Raw genomic sequence first — 20,697 nt, forward strand, 5'->3', positions numbered from 1 at the left:
CCGCACTAGTCGCGTCAAGTATGGTAAATTACTACGTACTAAGTGGAACAGGTATTTGGATCACGTATTAATAAATACTTGGAATAGGTGCACCTAGTATCAAATTTACCTAGTATAACCCATCTCTAACCTATAGTCTGGTCTGCGAGCACGTAGAATTTTGTCCAATGACCCCAAACTACCCATCCATATGCGCGTAATTATGTTGCTGTCGCGCTCGCACACTCACTGCGCCCGTCGCACAGTCGCGACAGCAATATAATTACGCGCGAGCGATAAGGATGGGAGCTTGGGGTCATTGGACAAAATTCTACGTGCTAACAGACCGGGCTTTAGTGAAATAAATCAATAGCAGTATGGATAAAATCTTACCAATGTATAGCATTCTGTAAGCTTTCCGTGTCTAGATGTTGAGATTCAACGAACTTGTCTTTGTAGATACGTCCACACAGGCACAACATGTCTGGGAACCGATTTTCCTTCTTTTCTAACGCCTTGACGCATACTTTCAATGCGTTCTCTCTGTCGCCTTCTTTGTTCCGCCTAAAAAAAAAATGATTAAGTATTTACAGAAATATCTAGATTTTTATCTATATTATCCCTACAAATAGGAGGAGAGGAAAGGAGTGTCACATCTCCGATATCGTTTAGTGTGTCCCTATGAACAAAATCGGGAAAGGCTGGACCGATTTGCCTTTTTGTAGGACAGTCTTTTTGAATTTTTATTGCATAAACTTTTTCATTCGGGAGAGGAGCTGAGTTGTGTGAGCTTATATTTTATTTTTTAGTGACTAATTATATCTCTTTTGCTAACTCAATAATATCTAGTTTGACTGCCATTTGACAAAATAATGGTTCTTCGACCAAAATATCTGAAATAAACCACAAAAAGGGAAAAGGCATATTTCAGCACGGCAATTACAGCTACAGTTGCCCAATAGCCAATTAATTAAATTAATAAAATAATAGCAACATTATTAAATATATCGACGTCATTCTAACCGCCATAGATAATGAACCACACGGAGAGGAAAACAAAGACATTTATTAGCTTACAACCTTTCATTTACAAACTACCTACAGGCATGACGAATGCATTTATTTCAATTCATAAACTATTGGAAATCCCATTGTAAACGCAGATTACTCCGCGTTGTTGTAAGAAGACACTTGTAGTATCATTTGGCAAACATTTCACATTTGCATCAAGGATGAATAGCTAATTCGTTCAGATAGTAACTATTAATGTGTCTTTCACTATCAATTTTAAAGGTGAAATGCAGTAGATAGATATTTATTATAGCTATACTTAAAACAAAGCTGAATCGTACCTAGATACGGTGATTCTTTATACATATTTTAAAGATTTAAAGGTTCATGCTCCTATTTCAGATCACTTTTGGTTGTGATATCGCCTAAGTAAAGTTGTCGCCATTATAAAACCAACTAATTATGCAACATTATAATAATTTCAACTTTACCATCGCCATTTTATATACAAGCAGCGCCATCTTTTATCGATTTTCAAAACCCAAATAAGATAACAGAAATCATCACCAGTTAAGGACAAATTGACCAAAAACTTACCTATTCATAGCGAACGCGTACATGAACCTAATTATAGGCATGTTCACATAATTCTTCCTGTTCATAATCGTTTTCAGATCGTCCACGACTTGTACAATCGCATCGTAATCCTGTATCTCCCGGTAGGATATCAACATGTTCAGTATCGTATCCCCGGATAGCACGGCCGGGTCGTCTAGGCGTCGACGCATAGCGTGTAAGACGTTAGATAGTTCTTGCCCGCTGTATATTTCGCGTGCTTTGCGAAGATCAGACAGGAATTTCTCTTGGAGATGGGCTCTGAAATAAAAAATATAGCGTTAAGTCCTCTTTTGTTTCTGTCGTTACAATTTATATTTATTATGTCTGTTTTATGTGGTGTATAATAAAGCCGTGATTTTGAAGCCACGATAGCTGAACGGTGAAGGGGTCGGACTGGCCGACTCGTGATCCGGGGAAGGCGGGTTCGGTCCCCGCCGCCGCTCGACTATTGTGGTGAGCTCACTCGTGATACAAGCATATTTAGATTAGTACGAGGGGCTAACGGGACTATTAGTAATTTGTGTAATAACAAATTACTAATAATCTTTTTTTTAATAAAAAATGAATAAATAAAGTATTCTATCTGACCATCTGTGCAATGATGGATGGATGTTTTAAAATAAGAATTTAAATACAATGTCGAGCTTATCCTACTATGTCTTACGGTGTCCCTTTTTATAGGAGTATGGGACAAAATTGAACCTTCAAAGAGTTGATAAATAGAGACTTGATGTTCAACTGTAAAAGTTAATGTGAAATACCCTACACATACCAGAATTTACATATTTGTTGCTACATCGCAACTATTCATCTGCTTAAGCAATGTAAAACTCGATGTGCCGTCCGTACATTTAATAAAAGAAGAATGTATGACATCACAGCTTAGGATTTTATTTTCCTAGTACCAGATCAAAATACCAACGACGCAAAATGCAGATAATGTAAACAACTTTTTGCAATTAACAATATTAGGTAACAGTAAGTCCCACTCCATTTTAGCAGCGTCTTTGTTATAGGTTTATCATGGTTGATTCGTGAATCATTTACCAATATTAGGTATACTTTTAACCACAGGCAAAAACAAATGGGATTTAATTGTTAACAACAGATTTTGTATTTAATTAAAAATACAGAATCATTGTGATTCTACTATTATTTTTATGATTATATTCCAACATTAATTACACTATTTACCTATCTGTATGTGGTGATTTCATTTATCAGGTAAAATGATGTGCACAACTTCTATAAGTGTCCTTCTGTCTGTCCTGTTTCTTACGTTTTACTCATTGATATGAAAAATCATAGAAAAATAAATATATATTTTTAAATAGGCTACTTAGTTAAACTTATTGGAAATAGGCCAAAGCCAAAAGTTCTCACCTTCGAAAGTTTAATCAAAATCCGTTCAGTATTTGTCATGACAAACTAACAAAATCCATCTATCGTAACAACTTTTTTTTTTATGTGATAGGAGGCAAACGAGCAAACGGATCACCTGATGGTAAGTGATTACCGTCGCCCATAGACACCCGCAGACCCAGGGGCGTTACAGGTGCGTTGCCGGCCTTTAAGGTAAAGATACGCTCTCCTCTTGAAAGCTTGCAGGTCGTATCCGTCCGGAAACACCGCAGACGACAACTCTCCCATTTACAATTTTAAGTATAATAGCTACTTACTTAGTTTGAACTTCGACATCTTGCAGTATGTTTCTCAGCCTCAACGTCAGATGTTGCTTTGGGTCGGCCGATTCTTCGCCTTTGAACTTAGCCGCCGCGGGGTTGGTCGTCACGCAAGTGCCGGCGTCGGTCAACTTGTACGAAACAAACAAGAAGTTGGGCAGCGACATCTGGAAAATGATTTTTATTTATATCTGATATAAAGTCTATTTTGCTGAACATTCTACATTTACGTTTCAACAAGAAGTTGGACAGTGACATCTGGAAATGAATTTTTATTTATATCTGACTAGCTTTTGCCCGCTGCTTCACTCGCGTGAAATTTCATTTGTCACAGATCGTCATAAATTATAGCCTATATGTTATTCTGGGTTATCAAAATCCGTTCAGTAGTTTTTGCGTGAAAGAGTAACAAACATCCAGACATCCAAACTTTCGCATTTATAAATTTTGAGGACTTATGATGATAGTCACATAATATCTACTGTTACTCATAAGTATACAACATAGGGATGTACCAAATCAATCAAGTGATCACTTTTATTCCTGTAAAAGCTATTGACTGAACTGAATAGAAGTACATGACATACAAATAAATAATACTAACATGAAAAATGCACAAATGTTTCTTAAATTAAATCTGTAACAGCAACAAATAAATTATGTGCGCACTCTTATCTAAAAAATTAAAATCGAGAATTTTAATTCAGGCTTGTGAATCAAACAAGTAATTAACTCAAATCTTTAAGTAATAAAAATCCCTAATTGCCTTGAGAAAGTAGCTCCAATATCTATTGTAAACATAATTCTACATTAACAATGTATGTGGAACAAGCCACCGAAGATAAGTAGTTCTGATAGTAATAAAATTTCCCAGTACATAGTTGTAGATACGGCAAACGTTAAGAGACTGTAGTAATTCAATAAAACCATCCTAGGTGTGGACGATGCATGATTGAGCAACAAAGCAATCATGTTGACAAATTGGGAGTAATAGCTATAAGACTCGGAGAACTGGACTTTGATTAACGTTTTTCCTAGCCAGATACCTAGTCCCAATAGATTTGTGTATATTTTGTTATTATAATTTTTTATGTTGATGATTTATAATCTAGTAGCTTTGCCTGGGATTTCCTTGTATTTAGTCTGTCACAGAAGTATTAATCTTGCTCAAATACCTTATTCAAAGCATATTTATTTATTATAAAAAAATTCTTTATCATGAAGGCATAAGATGAGTTTTGCTTAATGCTCCGTTATCTGTACCATAATACCATTATAAATTACATCATAGTGGTAAATTGGCATCTGATGTAGACAAACCAGAAACTTCTTAGTGATTGCTAAATTTTATAAAATTATTATTATCATTGTTTTTGTTGTCAAACCTTTTGTACATTTCAAAACATTTACCTTTAGCCGCAATGTGGAGTCTGGATCAATATCATTGAACAGCAGCACATTTTCCTTCATGTCAAAACTCTCGCGCACTCCCAGATGGTACAGCAACGAACTCTGTTGCACTTGCAGACTGAGGTCCACCAGCGCAACGTCCGCATTGTAGAATGTGTCGAGGACGCTTGTCTCACCAAAGTCAAGTTTCTCAAACTAAAAGAGACAGGTCGTTTTTTAATTTAATAATTCATTCATTATGATCAGCATCAGGTCATTAATTTAGCCTCTCTAATTTACCTGAGGCATTGAGAATTTGTCTTACATTCCCCATGCCAGATGGGTTCGAAAGGTTACTCTTATTAAATACATTTAGGCCCGATTCAACCAAACTTGTATCTGAGAATAACTCCTGGTATTAGCACATTGACAGTTTCAGTATGGGAAATATGTCAACACTGATGATTTATTCTGAGATTATTATTTAATCTTGTTTGGTCGAATCCACCCATAATATCCTAAATTATAATTATTAAAAGCAGCAACATTGACAATAGATTTATGCATAAATTAAATGAAAAAATATTCATTCATACCTATTAACATTCAACTGAGTAATTAATTGTTTACAATGAATTTCAAGGAACTGCATCAGATTAAAAGGTAACATATTTCTAGAAGTATTGAAGATATAATACAGAATAATAGTAAAAATCTCACATGAATATGGTGCAGGTTAGCATTCACAAGGTCAGAAGCTAGACGCACTTCTTCAAGTGCTCTTCTTCTGTGTGAAAGATTTGTTGATTGATTCACGTCAAGAACACAAGCAATATCCATCCGGGGCCTCTGGTTGGCGGCCCCAGCCTGCACAGTTGCACTGGAGCCATCGCTTCCAATGCTCTCACAAATGCTTCTCACTTCACCTAAAAATACTCAACATTAGAACCAAAAAACCAAAGTTCAACACAACAACAAAGTTCGTATGAACCACCTGTGTCCTCCAGAGCACCCGAACTATTCCCGGAGCCGAAAGTTATCATTTTCTCACGTTTTTATTTACATTGGGGCTGTTTATTAGCGCATTTCACGAATAATTTACGCAGCGCTAAAATAAAATCGACAACAAGTAGCTGTCGCGACTGCGAGCGAGCTTGGTTGTTATTTAACAGTAGTGTTGTATGTAGACATTTTAGCTCATTTTCTGAGCTATAAAAACATTAAGAATATTTTATTACTTGAAAAATTTTACACAAACTTACATTATTAAAAAAAAGATAAATTGTATTTTTAATAAGTGGTAATATATAACGCTTTAATTCTGAAGAAATAATAATAGTAGGGAATATAGAATAAGACAACTGAATTTGTTTTTATTATAGTTTTAAACCTCAAAAGCAAAATGTTTTTTCAACAAATTAATAATAATTCCCCCTAAAAGCCTGTGCTCTGCAACCACTACACCAATTCAGTAAAAAAAATATTGTGCTTCTGATAATTTTATTATAATATTAGGGAAAATAAATAAATGACCAACATCATGTATTAAAATGACGTATTATAACACCTTGTATTGCTATTTTAACAGATCCAACCGAAGACTCATCACTCCCAAGTCCAATATTTTTACTGGTTTGTGTTATGCGTCAGGCAATCAGAAAACTTGTAGCTTCTTTAAAAATCTGTTGATACTTTTACTGACTAGGTTTCCTAATTGAAATTTTTGGCTTGAGCGTATTTTTTAATGATCAAACAAGAATGAATTTTTCATATTAAATTAATTCTTGAGTGTAGAAAGACCACGTTCTAGCTGGAAAATTTAATCCAGATTATGGGCCTTTCTTACATTATTTATTTTTATTAATTTTAATGAAATAAATTGTTAAGTTTTATTCGTATTGGAACGCGGATCTCTTGTCAGGTATATTTCTATAACTAATTCACAGGGACTATATTTCAATTTAGTAAAATCGGTTTCCTTATCACTGCGCCGAGAGCGATATCAGCACGCACCTACGGTGCAATAACGTCACTTATGCAATTTTTTTTCAAAACTTAACTGGTTATGAGAAAATACTCCAACTACCTCTTTACTTGGTTAACTTTGATTCAGTTAAGTTTTGAAAAAAATGCATAAGTGACGATATTGCACCGTAGGTGCGAGCAGTAATGCCATTTTTTGCTAATGAAACACCAGTTGATCTGTCAGCTCATCAAGAGGTCAATACGCTGATTTTCGATCAATATAAAACTCAGATTTTGCAAAAATAGGAGCTACTGCTTACCATGGCAGAATAATTAATTATAATTTTATTTGTAAAATATTACTGCTATTTACAAAAATACTGCATTTTATTTGATTGGTAGTGGAGAACGCATTAATGCTATTTATTTTGTTGAATGTATTATTTTTAAGTAAGTTTGCACATAATAATAAAAATAAGCTACTAATAAATGTAGTAGCTCATGTTGTACCTGGTACATCACTATAACTGTCTGGATTTTCCAGAGGCCATGTCTATTAACGCCATCTAGTTTGAAATATGTCATTGTCAAAAACTTTTGACAATGGTTTGACTTTGACACCAATTGTTTTTACATCGACATCAATAGATGGAGCTACTAACATTTTACTTGATGAATCTTCACAAAAACCAAAGGAGGAGGAGGACTTGGAACTTGGAAAATGGAAAGGGAATATTTTTAAGAATGTACTTATAAGTAAATCATTACGTCTTTCTCACAATATTGTATGTACTCATGTGCGAGGTGTTCGTATTGAGTTTAGCACGACGCGACGGGTCAGTTTAGTGTTGGGCTCTTCTTTCTCAGAGTTTACGTTTCGCTTCGAATCTCACAATCAATCAACTAAACAATACAGACTGAAAACATAAAAATATTAATATATTTTGGCCAATATAAATATCGAGCCCCTAGGTCCAATGAAATACCAAAGAAACTTTAAAAACATCTAAGCCCTATTCTTCTTGGTGTATCTGTCGGGCCGCTTGATGACACAAAATAAACACAAATAGGGCGCGAACAAGAGGGAGTGATGATTTTCGGTTGGTTGGAGCTAGAGATGTGCCAAGTCAGTCTGATTCTAGTAGGTACTACTGACTCGAATACCTAGCAGGCACTCACGTACCTACTCGAGTATAAATAAAATAGGCTGTATTCGTATGCACAATACTCGAATATCTAATCTGTGCTCAAATGCATGTAATTTGGTGCCAAATAAACATTTTTTCTTTCTTTCTTTCTTTCAAATACAGAATGAGAGCGGTGGGAACGAAGCGAGTCGGCGACAGGCGAGTCTCCTACTGGAAAAGCCGATAGCTAGCATAGTAGAACGCGCTACATGCTTGTTTGCATGCTATAATTTACCTACCTAGCCTGGTTGTTAGGTCAAATATGTGTTAGATCAAAAATTTATGTGTACCTATAAATGAAACATTACAAACCCGGCTCATCGCACGTGGCGGGTCGTGGCGGCGTTGTCACGCCTGTCGCGCTTGCTGATGTCGTGGACGGCTGGTATGAAGCATCAATACATGCGCGCGGAGACGTTGGTGGCGCGCGTTGTCGCTGATTGTAAGCACTCGCGGGCGCAGCGGCACGTGTATTTTTCTCAGCAACCTCTTCTATTTCACGTGTTTTTCTTAGTAGCGTTTCAAATTTATCAACTTCTTCTCTCCGTAAACGTTCTCGCACTCTAACATGAAGTAGGCCGTAAACCATGTCGAGTTGTACTTTCTCGCTGAGGTCTTCATGCGGGAGGCGCGCTAGATGAGAGCGTGCTTTGGCTATGTACAGCTCACTTCTCTCCCGGAGTTTTTGCGGCTTCGAGAATAACTCTCTGTAAATCCTATGTGGAGGACTGCTGTTGCCGAAAACGCTGCGGAGGTGCTGAAGGGCATTAGTCCACGAGGTGATCGTGGACTTAACTCCCTGCCACCACGTGGCTGTATCGTGTGTGAGTAACATCGACAAACCACGTAAGGCGTTAGCATCACTTACGTTAGCGCTGTCTTTAAATGCCTCCAAAGCGTCTATAAAACCGTTGAGGAACTCGGTGGGCGCTCCGCTGTAGGTTGCTTTACACGAGGCGAACGTTCCAGATGCGGCGTGAGCCGGCGCGGGCTGTGAAGATGGCGAGCGACACTCGAGCAGTTCAAGCACTCTTGATAGCATGCGCTCAAAGTTTTCTGCCTGCGACTGTTGCAGGAACAACATCATGGCGGTGAGGTCGTTCGCGGTGATAGGTGTCGACGTCGTCGTTGGCACATGTCGGCTCGGCGTGCTTGCGGCGTTGTTGTCGTAATCCTCTTCCACTTTGAAATAGCGTGGCATTTTCTTCTAATTTTATAATTAACAGACACAGAGCTTGTATTCTTAAAATTGGGCTGCAAGTTTATCGCAGGCCAATTCAGTGTTGGGCTCTTCCCAGGGTTTGAGTTTTTCAAATGATGTACACGACGTATAAGCACTTATGTTCGGAAAACATGTATCACTTTGAAATTCACAATCAACTAATTAACTATTACTGCACTAGTACTACAGCAAAACATAATAATATTACTATTTAATAACCAAAAGGACAATACAGAGATACAGACTGACAATATAAAAACACATAATATTATTATTTGGCCAATAAAAATATCGCGCCCCTAGTTGTTATCTTTTGGGCCGCTTGATTGGCCGACGCATAGGGCGCAAACAGGATGGTAATTTTCGGTTGTTTGGCGCTAGAGATGTGCCAAGTCAGTCTGATTCGAGTACTGACACTACTACTGACTCGAATACCTAGCAGGGCCAGGTACTCACGTACTCGAATATTTAAAATACACCATTTCGGATCCACAATACTCGAGTAGGTAGGCACTAACATCGAATTTTGAATGTCCGCTCCACTTTACAGAGCATCGTTTGTGTTGAAGAATCGTTGCAGGTTCCAAAAAGTGTTAATGTTTCTTGAAAGTTGCCTAATCTTAGTATCATTTTAATGTGTCGAACTTTTGGTTTGAGGATTTTAGTGTTATCTAAGTTTTAGTGTTTTTGTGAGATTATCAAAGCAATATTGCATCTAAAACTTTAGATCTTCTAAATTCCAATTAAACTAATAATTGCTAAGTTTATGATGCTATGCCTTAGTTACCAAAGAATTATTATTTGATATTAAATGACTCAGTATTCTAATATGCCCAAGACTCGAGTCCTAATTCGACTCTCTTTCAACGAATACCAAAATATTCGAATATCAAAAATAGCCGACTGGGCACGTCACTAGTTGGCGCATACGGCATTCATCAATCATCACTCATTATCATTAACTGAACGTCTAATTACCTACTTGTATTAATATATTACTTACTTAACACTGGCTAAATATTATGTAAACAGCACGATGCCAAAATCTAAACAAAAAAGAAAAATAGAGCACGGGAGCCGCCGATAGATGGCGCTATAGAGCGCGCTACAGTATTTTTCTCAGATCTCTAAAATTCTGAATCAGTCAATCAATCCAAAGAGTAATTTTATAGAACATTATTTTTTAACTTTAAAACTTAGATTAATAAAGCGGTAAAAACAAATAAAACAACTTCGGTTGGTTCTAACAAAACTATAATTGTTGTAAAAAGGATTTTATTAAATATTTTAATTACTCCACATCCCTCCAAAAGAGATCACAGTTTATCAAAGTACCTACCAATTTTGGAATAAAGCTAATTTTGGTCTGTATGGTTTCAAATCAAGGCTCAAACTAAACTAGGAAATTACTATATTGTCTGAGAAAACAATAATCTTAGTAAATAAGTCCCAACACTAACTTAATAGTAGGTAGGTACTTTTGATTAAAATAATAAACAATAACGCACAACGTCCTTAAATAAAAAAAAAACTAAATAAAAACAATAAATTAGCGACGAAAACACAAAAAGGTTTTCGGCCAGTATCCAATTATTTTTTTAACACTGGCTGAAAATACATTATAATGTTTTATGACAGTTTTTAATCTTCTTTTCACTTTCCAAGGATGATCTTCCTTGAGGCGCCGAAGTTCTGTCCGGATTGAGATGCCAGTTTGTTGGTGCCAGCCTGAAGACCAATGACGGTTTCGCCAGCTCGAAGAACGTCTTCGGAGAACTCGCGGCGGTTTTCTTCAGCTGGCCTGGGGCCGAGGCAGGGACCGCGCCATTCAGGGTGCTTGTACGCCTGGAAGAAAATAAACGGATTTTGTTACTATTACACATTTTGTTGCTTTAATAATATTGGAAGGCGTTGCAGCGTTGGATTGGAATGCAAGGCGCGAAAATTTATATTTTTATTAGTTTTTCTATTGATCAGCATCGGAAAAAATTAAAGAGACAAAAAGGATTTTCTCACTATACTTTTCGGTCCTACTATAATTACGAGCCAATTGAGACAATAGACCTCGTATTATTATCGTTTTCCCCATTTGACTCGATCTCGTCTCGAAGCGATATCGCGTTACTTTTTTCTGAAAATTTTCCACTCGAACATCTCGCACGCAACATCTCATTTCTCTTGAGAAGTTATTCTCCACCTAGTTGTGTGATATTTTTTTCTGGTTATGTAAAGCTTATATAAAATATGTTACATAGATCTGGGAATCCATTGTTGTGGTACTTTAGTTCATCGACCTATCTATTTTTTCATGACAAGTACAGACGACAGTAAATCTAACGATAGGTACATTTCTTGCAAAAGTGCCCTATTTCTCATTATATTTAGATGCTACAGACAGCTCAAAGTGAAGCTCGGTCTACGGTATAGTGTTAGCATTTTTTTCGTAAAGACTACTAAAACCTGGGTGTCCTCCAAACTAAAACCTGGGTGTCCTCCAAAGTTAGGGAGGAAACTGCGAGTTATTTTCTGGGCTAAACGGCCTAGACATTCTTTCGCGGCTCCGCCCCATAGCGTTGGAATCTAATTTAATATAACTTACCGTTCTGCCAATGGCGAAGATGGTCTGGGTAACTAGAGCGATGTTCTTCTGGTCCCAAAGGTCTGTAGTCTGGAAGAGGTCCGTGTCAGGTACGCCGTATTTGATACACGCCTTTTGGAACCTGTAATAAAGAGAACAGTACACGATTAAAAGGTGATAACTGATAGAAACATAAGATCTATGTACATCCTACTGCAAAATTCAGATAGGCAGTTAACTAAAATGCTGACTCGAAGTAGCAACTAACTTAATCGCACAAACATTACCCGGAATTCGAACCCGCTACCGCACCTTGTAGTCTATAAATAGCCGCCGAATCCAAATCTCCTATTCCAATAGACAGTAACATTCGTTTCAATTTTGCGATTGCGTCAGGAAGCGAAGTGTTTTTATAAAGATTACTAAGTAGGCACTGGTAGTGGTACTTTCACCCTATTTGCCGTACAAATTAGGAAATAATAGGTAATAGGGAGATAGGGGCTAACTCCTCCAAGAGTGTGTCGGGAGTGGGTTCACCAGAATAATGCATCCCACAATCATCATAAATAAGATACTGGCTTGAAGTTGTAGTCGCCTAGAGGATGATGCCATCACGAAGTGCGTGTTCATAAAACATGCCCTGGGGAAACCGCTCGCCGATGACGGCTTCGATCCAGGCGTGGGCTTCCTTCTCAGGCTGTAAGTACTTACTGGCTGATGTTGTCCATGAACTTGTAGTCGCCTCCCGACACGTTGACCTTGGTGATGATGCCGGGCTGCAGACGGTTCATCAGCTTGCAGAGGATGATGCCATCACGAAGCGCGTGCTCATACGGCACCCCTTGAGGGAACCGCTCCCCGATGACTGCCTCGATCCAGGCCTGGGCTTCCACCTCCTTCTCGGGCTCGCGTTTGCCAGCACACTGGAAAGAGACAGATTTGATGAGTTATTAAGTTATTGCAGACTCCTCTTTGTTCGCGTCTCATTACCCTGGAAAGTTATCCTGGGCGTTTCTCATACCACTTATCAAAGCCGGGATGGAAACTATGTATCCTATATTTTAACTGGGTCTCTATGCCATCTAAATTGATTCAGTGGTTTACCTAAACTTGAAAATGTTATAGATAGAGTTACATAGTTAATATAATATTAATAAGTAGGTATTATGGACATGGATTGAGAATCTGTGGCCATACCTATACGTAACTATGGATATACTTTTTTATTCTTTTGTGAACAAATACTTTTTAAAGGGCACAACGTTTTGCGGGAGATAGTAAAGGCAACACGTTTGGCCTTCAAGCAACATTATTCAGCTCGTATTTTATTGAAATGGCTACAATCGCTATCAGAAACTACTAGAATCAACGTAATAACATTCCAACTTCTGTCAGATTTTTATAAAGGTGACTTGTATCATTAGCCAATTATAAAAAGTTAAATGTAGTTTTGATGAGCAAAAACAATTTTCTTTGGAATTAGCATAAGTACAATGAACAAAGATTTACCTACTAAGGTAGTAAGGCGACGAGATTTATAGAGCTCGCTAAACATGTATGGATTCAGAATTACATGCAAAACGAGCTCGTGAGAGCGTTGCTAATGACACGTTATAAATTAGTGCATTTATTTAACAGTAAGGCTGGGTTGCACCATCTTACGTTAACTTTGACAAACGTCAAAAATCTGTGAAACTCCATACAAAAAGCACCGGTTATCGTCATAGTTACCGTTAAAGTTAGGTGGTGCAACTCAGCCTTATGCCCGTTTTCACCATCAATCCCTAATTTTCAAATGACTCCTTTGGTACCTAACACATTTCAGGAATTTTGTTTTCATAGGGGTCACTTAAAAATTAGGGATTGATGGTGAAAACGGGCATTAGTCTTCGGTTACGTATCTTTTACTTTATTAGCCAAAATCCTTATATAAATACCACACAGCATTAGTAAAGTTTCACAGATACTGAAAATAATTTTGTCTAATTTTCATAGGTTTTAAGGGTAAAAAAACAAGGAAATCAACGACAGTTTTTTCTGGTTAAGATTTATCACCAAGGTCATTGACGATGTATTTTTATACAGCAGTTCTCATTTTTTCAATATTAATGAAGCAGTGTTTAATTTTTAAAAACACCAACCGATTTGAGATTCTTGAAAACTTCCTTCTTTTGGAATTGAAGATTTACTTAGTACTTAATTGCAATTGAAGTGATCCAGTAGTTTAAAACCACTTATCTATTAACCACTTAACTAAGTATGTGGATTAATTGGTAACTCTCTCTCATTTTCACTGTATCTTCGTTCTTTTGTTACTTCGAATACTAACTAAATTATATTTTAAGTATTTACTTATACAGGGTGTCCCAAAAAATAGTGTCAACCCGAAGCCCAGAGGTAGAGCATCACTAGGGCTAGGAATCACTCCCATGTATGTTCAGCGATTTTTGATCAAGTTTTCGAGTAACTGCATTGAAGATTGTGTGACTAACGCCCGTATTCACAAACATTACTATGAGGTCTCACAGTGTAAGTACGTGGAAGCAAAGGGGACACACGAACCAATCACAGAGCTCTATTCAACGCTGTGCTGGTTCACATAAGCAAGCATTGTTTGTGAATACGGGCGTAAAATGATATCTGAGCAATAAATACATTTTTATTTAAGTATGAAGATTGAAGATACAACGATTGACCTCCTTCTCGAAATTGGACCTACATAGCTGGATCGTTTGTCCGAGGTAGACATACTTGTCGACAATCTCGAGAATTGAGCTCCCAACTGAAACTGGGTAGGGATTGTTTTTTACCCGACTGCGCCAGAAGGAGGGTTATGTTTTTAAGTTCAATTACCTACATACGTCCAATGTCACACGCACACCAAATAAAAATGTTAACCACCTTTTGTCAGTCGCTTCTATCTTTGGGGCAGTTGAATGACAATGATAATGTGTCATGTACGATAACGTACTATAGTGCACACAATACATCTTTGTCCTATTAGGTAGGACAAAGGATGGACCGATAAACAATTCTCAATATACCAGTGGTGCCCCGTGGGTGCGACTGGGTCGACTGGACATGTTTAAAAAAAGAGTAATGTAGAGTTTTAGAGTAAGCTACAAAGTAGCGATTTAGAATCGTTGGTAGAGCTTATGACTAAAGTATATAATTTTTCATGTATTGTGTAGAAAATCTATCTATATCTATAAAAGCGAAAGGTCATTGACGCGATGACGCACTCATTCACTCATCACGTAATCTCAGAAACTCTAGGAGTCTCAAATTTTGCACGGGGGTTCCTCTTAGAACGTAGGTGCTCACTAAGACGGGATTTTGAAAAATTCAACCTCTAAGGGGGTAAAACGGGATCCACGCAGGCGCGGGTGGCCGCTAGTAATAAATAAAGCTTCGTTTTTGTATACTTTATGTGCTTTTGTATTATGTTGTATATGGAGTTGGATTCATGATTAGCAATTATATTTAACTTTTGAAGATTTATATTTTTTTGACAAAACACCCAAAACTTGCATTCACGTGCCGCTTGAGTTGGAACTGTAACATTTTGGAGGTCTTATCGGTAAAAGAGATCTCTCCATACAACACATAGAGTACCTACCAGCGTAAAGTATGTACCTAGTTAAGCAGTAGTTTATTCAACTGTATAGCTATAAAATTTAATTGCTATTCTCGCTTCGTTTAGTATCGTAAAGGCTAAAACATTTTACTATCCTCACCGATAAGGCTCCTTTATTTTTCTCTCATTGTTTTAGTCGTATCACAGACAGACGTGCTCATTTTGTTATAGTTAGTCCATTTGTATTCTTCGGAAGACACGTACTTAAGAAGCATCAGAAAGGTCCTCGTTTAATTAGTGTTGTGTGTTGATTGCGACAAGAAGCACGAAAATAAGTTAAAATTACCAAACAATTGAAATAATGTTGTTTTTAGTAATAACATGCGCTTCGTTGCTGTACTGTGCTACGAGTTTGAATCCTTTTGTGGCCTTCCTATTGTTTTTCTATTTAATACCTAAACAGTTTTCGTTGATATTGTGATCGGGACTTGTTAGTGATCGATTGCGTAGGTGAGTTTTCTTCTTTTATCATCAACATTATCATTTCAGTCTTAAGTTCTATAGTGAGAGCCTGAGAGGCCACGTTTCAGTACCATAGGTCATTACTAGTAAAATAGGTTTTTTAAATAACGTTAGTGATTTGTTAGTACAAAAATAAGTAATAGCACGAGGGGTTAACAGGAGTTAACGTGCTTGTTTTATGAGTTGGTTCACCACAACAATACAAGTCCAGCGGACGGGGTTCGATCAATTTCAATTCGGCTAGTTGGATATTGACACCATTGGTTGCAATGGGCTATTGTTTATCGTTGTCCAGTAAATAATGAATGAATAAATAACAATTAAATTCCTAAACAGCGTTTTTCAACCTTTTTCATGACACGACCCCCCTGGATGAAAAAATATATTGCGACCCCCCGAACCGTTCGCTTTTTTCATGCATTTTATAATGTTACAATGATGTTTTAGGGACCGAATACGAGGTAGATTTTACGAGATTCGCGAGACCCCCCAGGGAGTTTTCAACCTGTGAAAAACACTGTGATAAAAGATCAATTAGTTATCTAAATTCTAAATGAACTGTACTTTGCTTATTCCAACTGCACATGCTTCGGAAACGTGCCTAATCGGCTAAGAATAATTCAAAAGTGAATTCATTAATAACGCTTTTTTAATATACGGCATACGGCACGCGTGCGGCCGGATGGATCCTAACTCTTGGCAGGGGGCCAAGCGGATTACCATTCCCTGATAAAATGTTCTCCATCAAAACATTACTAAGGTCCATTTTACATGCGATTTTACGCATCTTAAGAGCTCGTGATTTTCATATTATTGGTACCTACTAAAATGCCATATTGCCGGTATCCTTCCGTTTGGCCAAAATACTTTTCGCCAAATTTCACTTCGTAAACAACTTATCGCCAAAGTTTCATTTCCCAAATGAACTTTTAGCAACTGTACTTTTCGCAACTAATTCATTTGGTAAAATTTTACTTGGCAAATGTTTATATAGCAAATGTTTTATGTTGCCAAATATTATATCCCAAATAATTTGTTTGGTCAAATTGACACTTCACATACTTACCACCGTTACTCACAAATCAAAGCATAAGGCACATGATCATGGTTTTCACAAGAATTTTATGTAAAACATTGCAGAAAATAGTATGGTTACAAAAAGTAGGTATTGCAGAAAATAGTAGGTTAGGTTAGGTTAGAACGGCCATTCTCACGATTAGGCGTTCTCAGCCTAATTACCATATCATTTTTGAAATTTGGCTTAATTGACTTAAACGCATTTAAATATGAAACACATGAAAAGTACGAATTTAACAATCGTTAAGGCGTCAAATTATTCCAAGCGGTTTTCGCGCAAATGAGACCCAAAAATTTCATAGTCACGGTAATTAGATAAGGCTAATACTTAATCTAACGGTAATTAGAAAAAAGATGTAAAAACGCAAGAAAACAACATCTTGCATTGATAAATATGTATACAAATATAAAGCGTCATAAAAACGCTGTAGGTACACTTAATAACCCTTTGAAAAAGGAAAACACTTGTTTCTATTATTTATTGTATCAAGATATTTTCAGTATACTGCAATAATCGAGGCTATAACAGGAACATTTAGTTTCGGCCAGAAGGGGCTACGTGGCACATTTTTTCATCAGAATCTTAATCATCATTTATTTGATTTTAATGTGGTACAAACGATTAAACGTACAGATAACGGATCAGGAGATCTCACAAATTTCATTTTTCTTTTTAATCTATCTGCGATCAGCCATCACCCATTATCAGATTAAATTGAATTTGTAATAATGACAGTTCCAGCTCAGCATATCCTATGATTTGTCACCTCGATTCTTTTACAATAAGTTTTCAGATTGATGCTATTCGCTTTCTCCCGAGCCTAAATGCAGAATTCTTAGAATTTAGAAGGGATGCAGCAAATAGATTGCATGAAGGTCTAGTCTTTGGTTGTAAGCTTTACAGGATTTTCCACACCCTCTTTGACGTTTGGTATCACTTCAATGGACTTTGTAAACCAAGGTGCACAGCTCAAGATTTTTAAAACTTTATTTTGAAAACGTTTAAGGATTTCTACATTTGCGAGTAGGCTAAGTCGATGCCATGTCTACATGGGTTTTAGGATCCATTTGTATATAGTTTGTTCTCCAAGCTTCTTCTGTCCAGTACCCATTGCATATCACGAAGTTTTTTCTATGCATAACAAAGCAGGTAGGATGCAGTTTAGGATGGTACAAAGTGCCTATGCACTCTTGCCTTGAAAAGTCCCATTGTCTGTTGATTTGTTCTCTTTTGTTCTTAATGTGATCACGCCAGGTAAGTGTTACTGTAGGAAAATCTCATTTTCTTAGGGCAAAGGTATTATGGATAGATTTTAATGGTATTATATTACAATTAATTAATGAGTTAAGATGTTAATATTAATTATACTAATAGTAAAAATAAATATCTGGTACGAGACATGTTTCATGCAGGGGTGACATCTCCTGGCCATCAGAAAGCCCCGATTTCACTCCAGGTAACTTCATTTTGTGGGGTCACCTTAGGGGTTAAGATGTACTCTTAAATCCAACAACCATGCAGCAACTGAAGCTGAACATTTGTCATGAAATCGAATCTATTTCGAGGTTACTCTATTGAAAGTTTTTTAAAATTTTGATTGTCAGATTGGAAGAAAAGTTCGTACAGTTGTTATGCGAAGGTCTAGGTATATTTTATATTTTATCATCATACTTATTCAATCGTGAGTGCAATTTGTAGGTAATAATTTCATACAACGGTGATTATAAATATACGGTAATTAGTGTATGGAAATTATAAAACGACAGTTTTTCTTCAAAATCTCCAAAATCTTCAGCGTATGCAAATACTGTCTTACTACAACGTATGAAGGCCAAAGAACTGAATCTATTTAAATTAACAACGTGGATCTACCTTCAAAAATCGAGTATAAAAATAAGGACATGGTAAATAGAAAAATTGAAAACCAAAGATATGGTAATTATACTCTTACGTAATTCATCGGCGGTACGCCAACGCAATAGACGTCTACTTGCTAACAGGTCTTAGAACTAACTAAGGGCTCGCGCCGCGCGCGTAAATGATGTGTCAAATATTATTATTTAGGCTTGTGTGCCCAAAAACAGAAAACGTCACGGGAATTAGGACTTTCGCTCGGACAAGCAGTTTTTTAATTCTAATTATTTACAGAATGGTTCTATTAAATAGATATTTTGCTATGCGTAAGACAATCTTTTGTACTCTTTAAAATGTTGAATGGAGTAAACCAAATCTATACGACATAAAAATTACAGCCAAGTTTTAACATTAAGTCGGTGTGCGGACGCGTAACGGTAATTAGAGAACAGAGGTTCATGAAATTAATTAAGTCACAAATACTTAAAATAGAGGCCTATGATTTAATGCACAACTGGATGGGGTTGATAAGTAACATATAAAAATACTTGTATGTCTCTCATTTGTCATTTTTAACGATTTAACAGCCCGGACACGCAAAAACTAGCTCATCTGAGAATGGCCGAGAACAGTGACGCTAGAATCACCTTTATTGTTAATGAATCATTTGGAAATTTCGATACAAAGAATGAAATAAGGAAATTAATGTAGAACAAATTTTATATTAACTAAAACAAAATAATAACCAAAAGCTAATTTGTATATCATTCTATGCAGTAATCAAATTATTTTGTAAATAGTTTATCGTGAAATATTTTTGCCTAATGAAACATTTGGCAAACCATACTTTGCCAAACAATAATTTGCTAAACAATAATATGCCAAAAACAACATTTGCGAAATAAAAGTTTGCAATAAGTTGCTTTGCCAAATGAGAATTTGCCAAATGAAAATTTGCGAAACGTTGTTTGCGATGTGATAATTTGGGCAACGTTTTTTGGCCAAACATTAGTAATCCTATGACCGCACGATACGATCCATTTAACCTTAAGTGGTGAATAAATCAAATTAGTTTAAGATGCAGCGATGACTCTGATGAGATGACTAAAAAAATTCCACTCTCAATGATTCTGGTTGAATAACAATTTTTTACTTACGATAGTAGGTTGTTTACATACTTTGTACCTTTTAGACCTCTGAAAAATTATTTAATCGCTAAGCCGGCAATTGGCATGATGGAAGTTGTTTTATTCTATTAATCAGTACTTCTAGTAAAATAATCAATACACCTACAAGGTGGACCGACGACATCGTATCGGTAGCAGGGAAGCGCTGGACGCAGGCCGCTACCAATCGATCAACGTGGAAAGCATTAGGGGATGCGTATGTTCAGCAGTGGACGTCCTATGGCTGAAATGATGATGATGATGAATCAATGCATGTCTTTTATATGAATATTTTAAAGCTGAAGAGTTTGTTTGGTTAAAAACGCGCTACTGGACAGGAACTACTAAACTTTCCGATTTGGAAAAATATTTTTGTATTGGATGGCCCATTTATTGAAGAAGGCTTCAGACTATACACATATAACTTCACCCTACACCAAGGGCGGAGGAGTAAGAAAAATGTTGCAAAAACGGGAAATGTTATTCCAACTATTTCCAGCTAGTAATATAAAAAGGCTTGATTCATTATTTACGTTTACGATTATTCCTTCCACCTTCCCCTTTTTTGTATGATCTCATGTTATCTTCCAGGATTGTCTGGTAGAGATCGCTTCTTAGCGATAAGACCGGATTAAAAGCACCTTTAATTTTTTAATTTATTGTATTTGTTTTAAATATCTAGTGACACCATAGGCACAGCACAGTCTGTGGCACAGTTGATTCCATGGCATGCAAAAAAGTCGGATTAAAAAAATATGTGAAACCTTTTTCATATACTTACCTACAAGTTTAAAGAAATGATGCTTCATCTAGATCTGAAAAAACGTAAAGTTTTCCTCCTAAACTTCCCGACTAATTGATATTTGTAA

General features: G+C 36.6%; 2 protein-coding genes across 6 annotated transcripts in view; both read right to left on the bottom strand.

The window, feature by feature from the left end:
• LOC114352906 (apoptotic signal-regulating kinase 1) overlaps positions 1–9,312 on the bottom strand; it is a 33,583-nt gene extending 24,271 nt beyond the window's left edge. For 2 of the 5 annotated variants that reach the window (XM_028304670.1, XM_028304668.1), the window contains exons 1-6: positions 8,144–9,311; positions 5,400–5,605; positions 4,701–4,895; positions 3,288–3,457; positions 1,588–1,866; positions 373–543 (exon numbers count right to left, since the gene is read on the bottom strand). In XM_028304670.1, coding sequence (XP_028160471.1) covers positions 373–543; positions 1,588–1,866; positions 3,288–3,457; positions 4,701–4,895; positions 5,400–5,605; positions 8,144–9,032 — 1,910 coding nt within the window. In that variant the 5' untranslated portion in view covers positions 9,033–9,311. Of the gene's footprint in view, positions 1–372; positions 544–1,587; positions 1,867–3,287; positions 3,458–4,700; positions 4,896–5,399; positions 5,606–5,673; positions 5,858–8,143 lie in introns of those variants that run through there. The other 3 variants (XM_028304672.1, XM_028304671.1, XM_028304669.1) reach the window with 2 other exon arrangements.
• Positions 9,313–10,289: 977 nt separating this feature from the next.
• LOC114352907 (muscle-specific protein 20) lies at positions 10,290–12,645 on the bottom strand. Its single transcript, XM_028304673.1, has 3 exons — positions 12,343–12,645; positions 11,653–11,773; positions 10,290–10,898 (listed from the first exon to the last, which is right to left on the bottom strand). Exons 1-3 carry the CDS (start codon positions 12,420–12,422, stop codon positions 10,707–10,709), a joined length of 393 nt encoding a protein of 130 aa, XP_028160474.1. The 5' UTR covers positions 12,423–12,645; the 3' UTR covers positions 10,290–10,706.
• Between the last annotated feature and the right edge of the window lie 8,052 nt (positions 12,646–20,697).

The sequence above is a fragment of the Ostrinia furnacalis genome, unplaced genomic scaffold (assembly GCF_004193835.3).
Source record: "Ostrinia furnacalis isolate ACB-3 unplaced genomic scaffold, ASM419383v2 OfSCF1475, whole genome shotgun sequence".
NCBI lineage: Eukaryota > Metazoa > Arthropoda > Insecta > Lepidoptera > Crambidae > Ostrinia > Ostrinia furnacalis.

Coding starts and splice junctions, on each gene's coding strand:
- LOC114352907 (XM_028304673.1), bottom strand. CDS start 12,422: ATGAACCGTCTGCAGCCCGGCATCATCACCAAGGTCAACGTGTCGGGA. Junction 11,774..12,342: donor TTCATGGACAACATCAGCCA/GTAAGTACTTAC, acceptor TCTTTATTACAG/GTTCCAAAAGGCGTGTATCA. Junction 10,899..11,652: donor TCTTCGCCATTGGCAGAACG/GTAAGTTATATT, acceptor ATTTTCTTCCAG/GCGTACAAGCACCCTGAATG.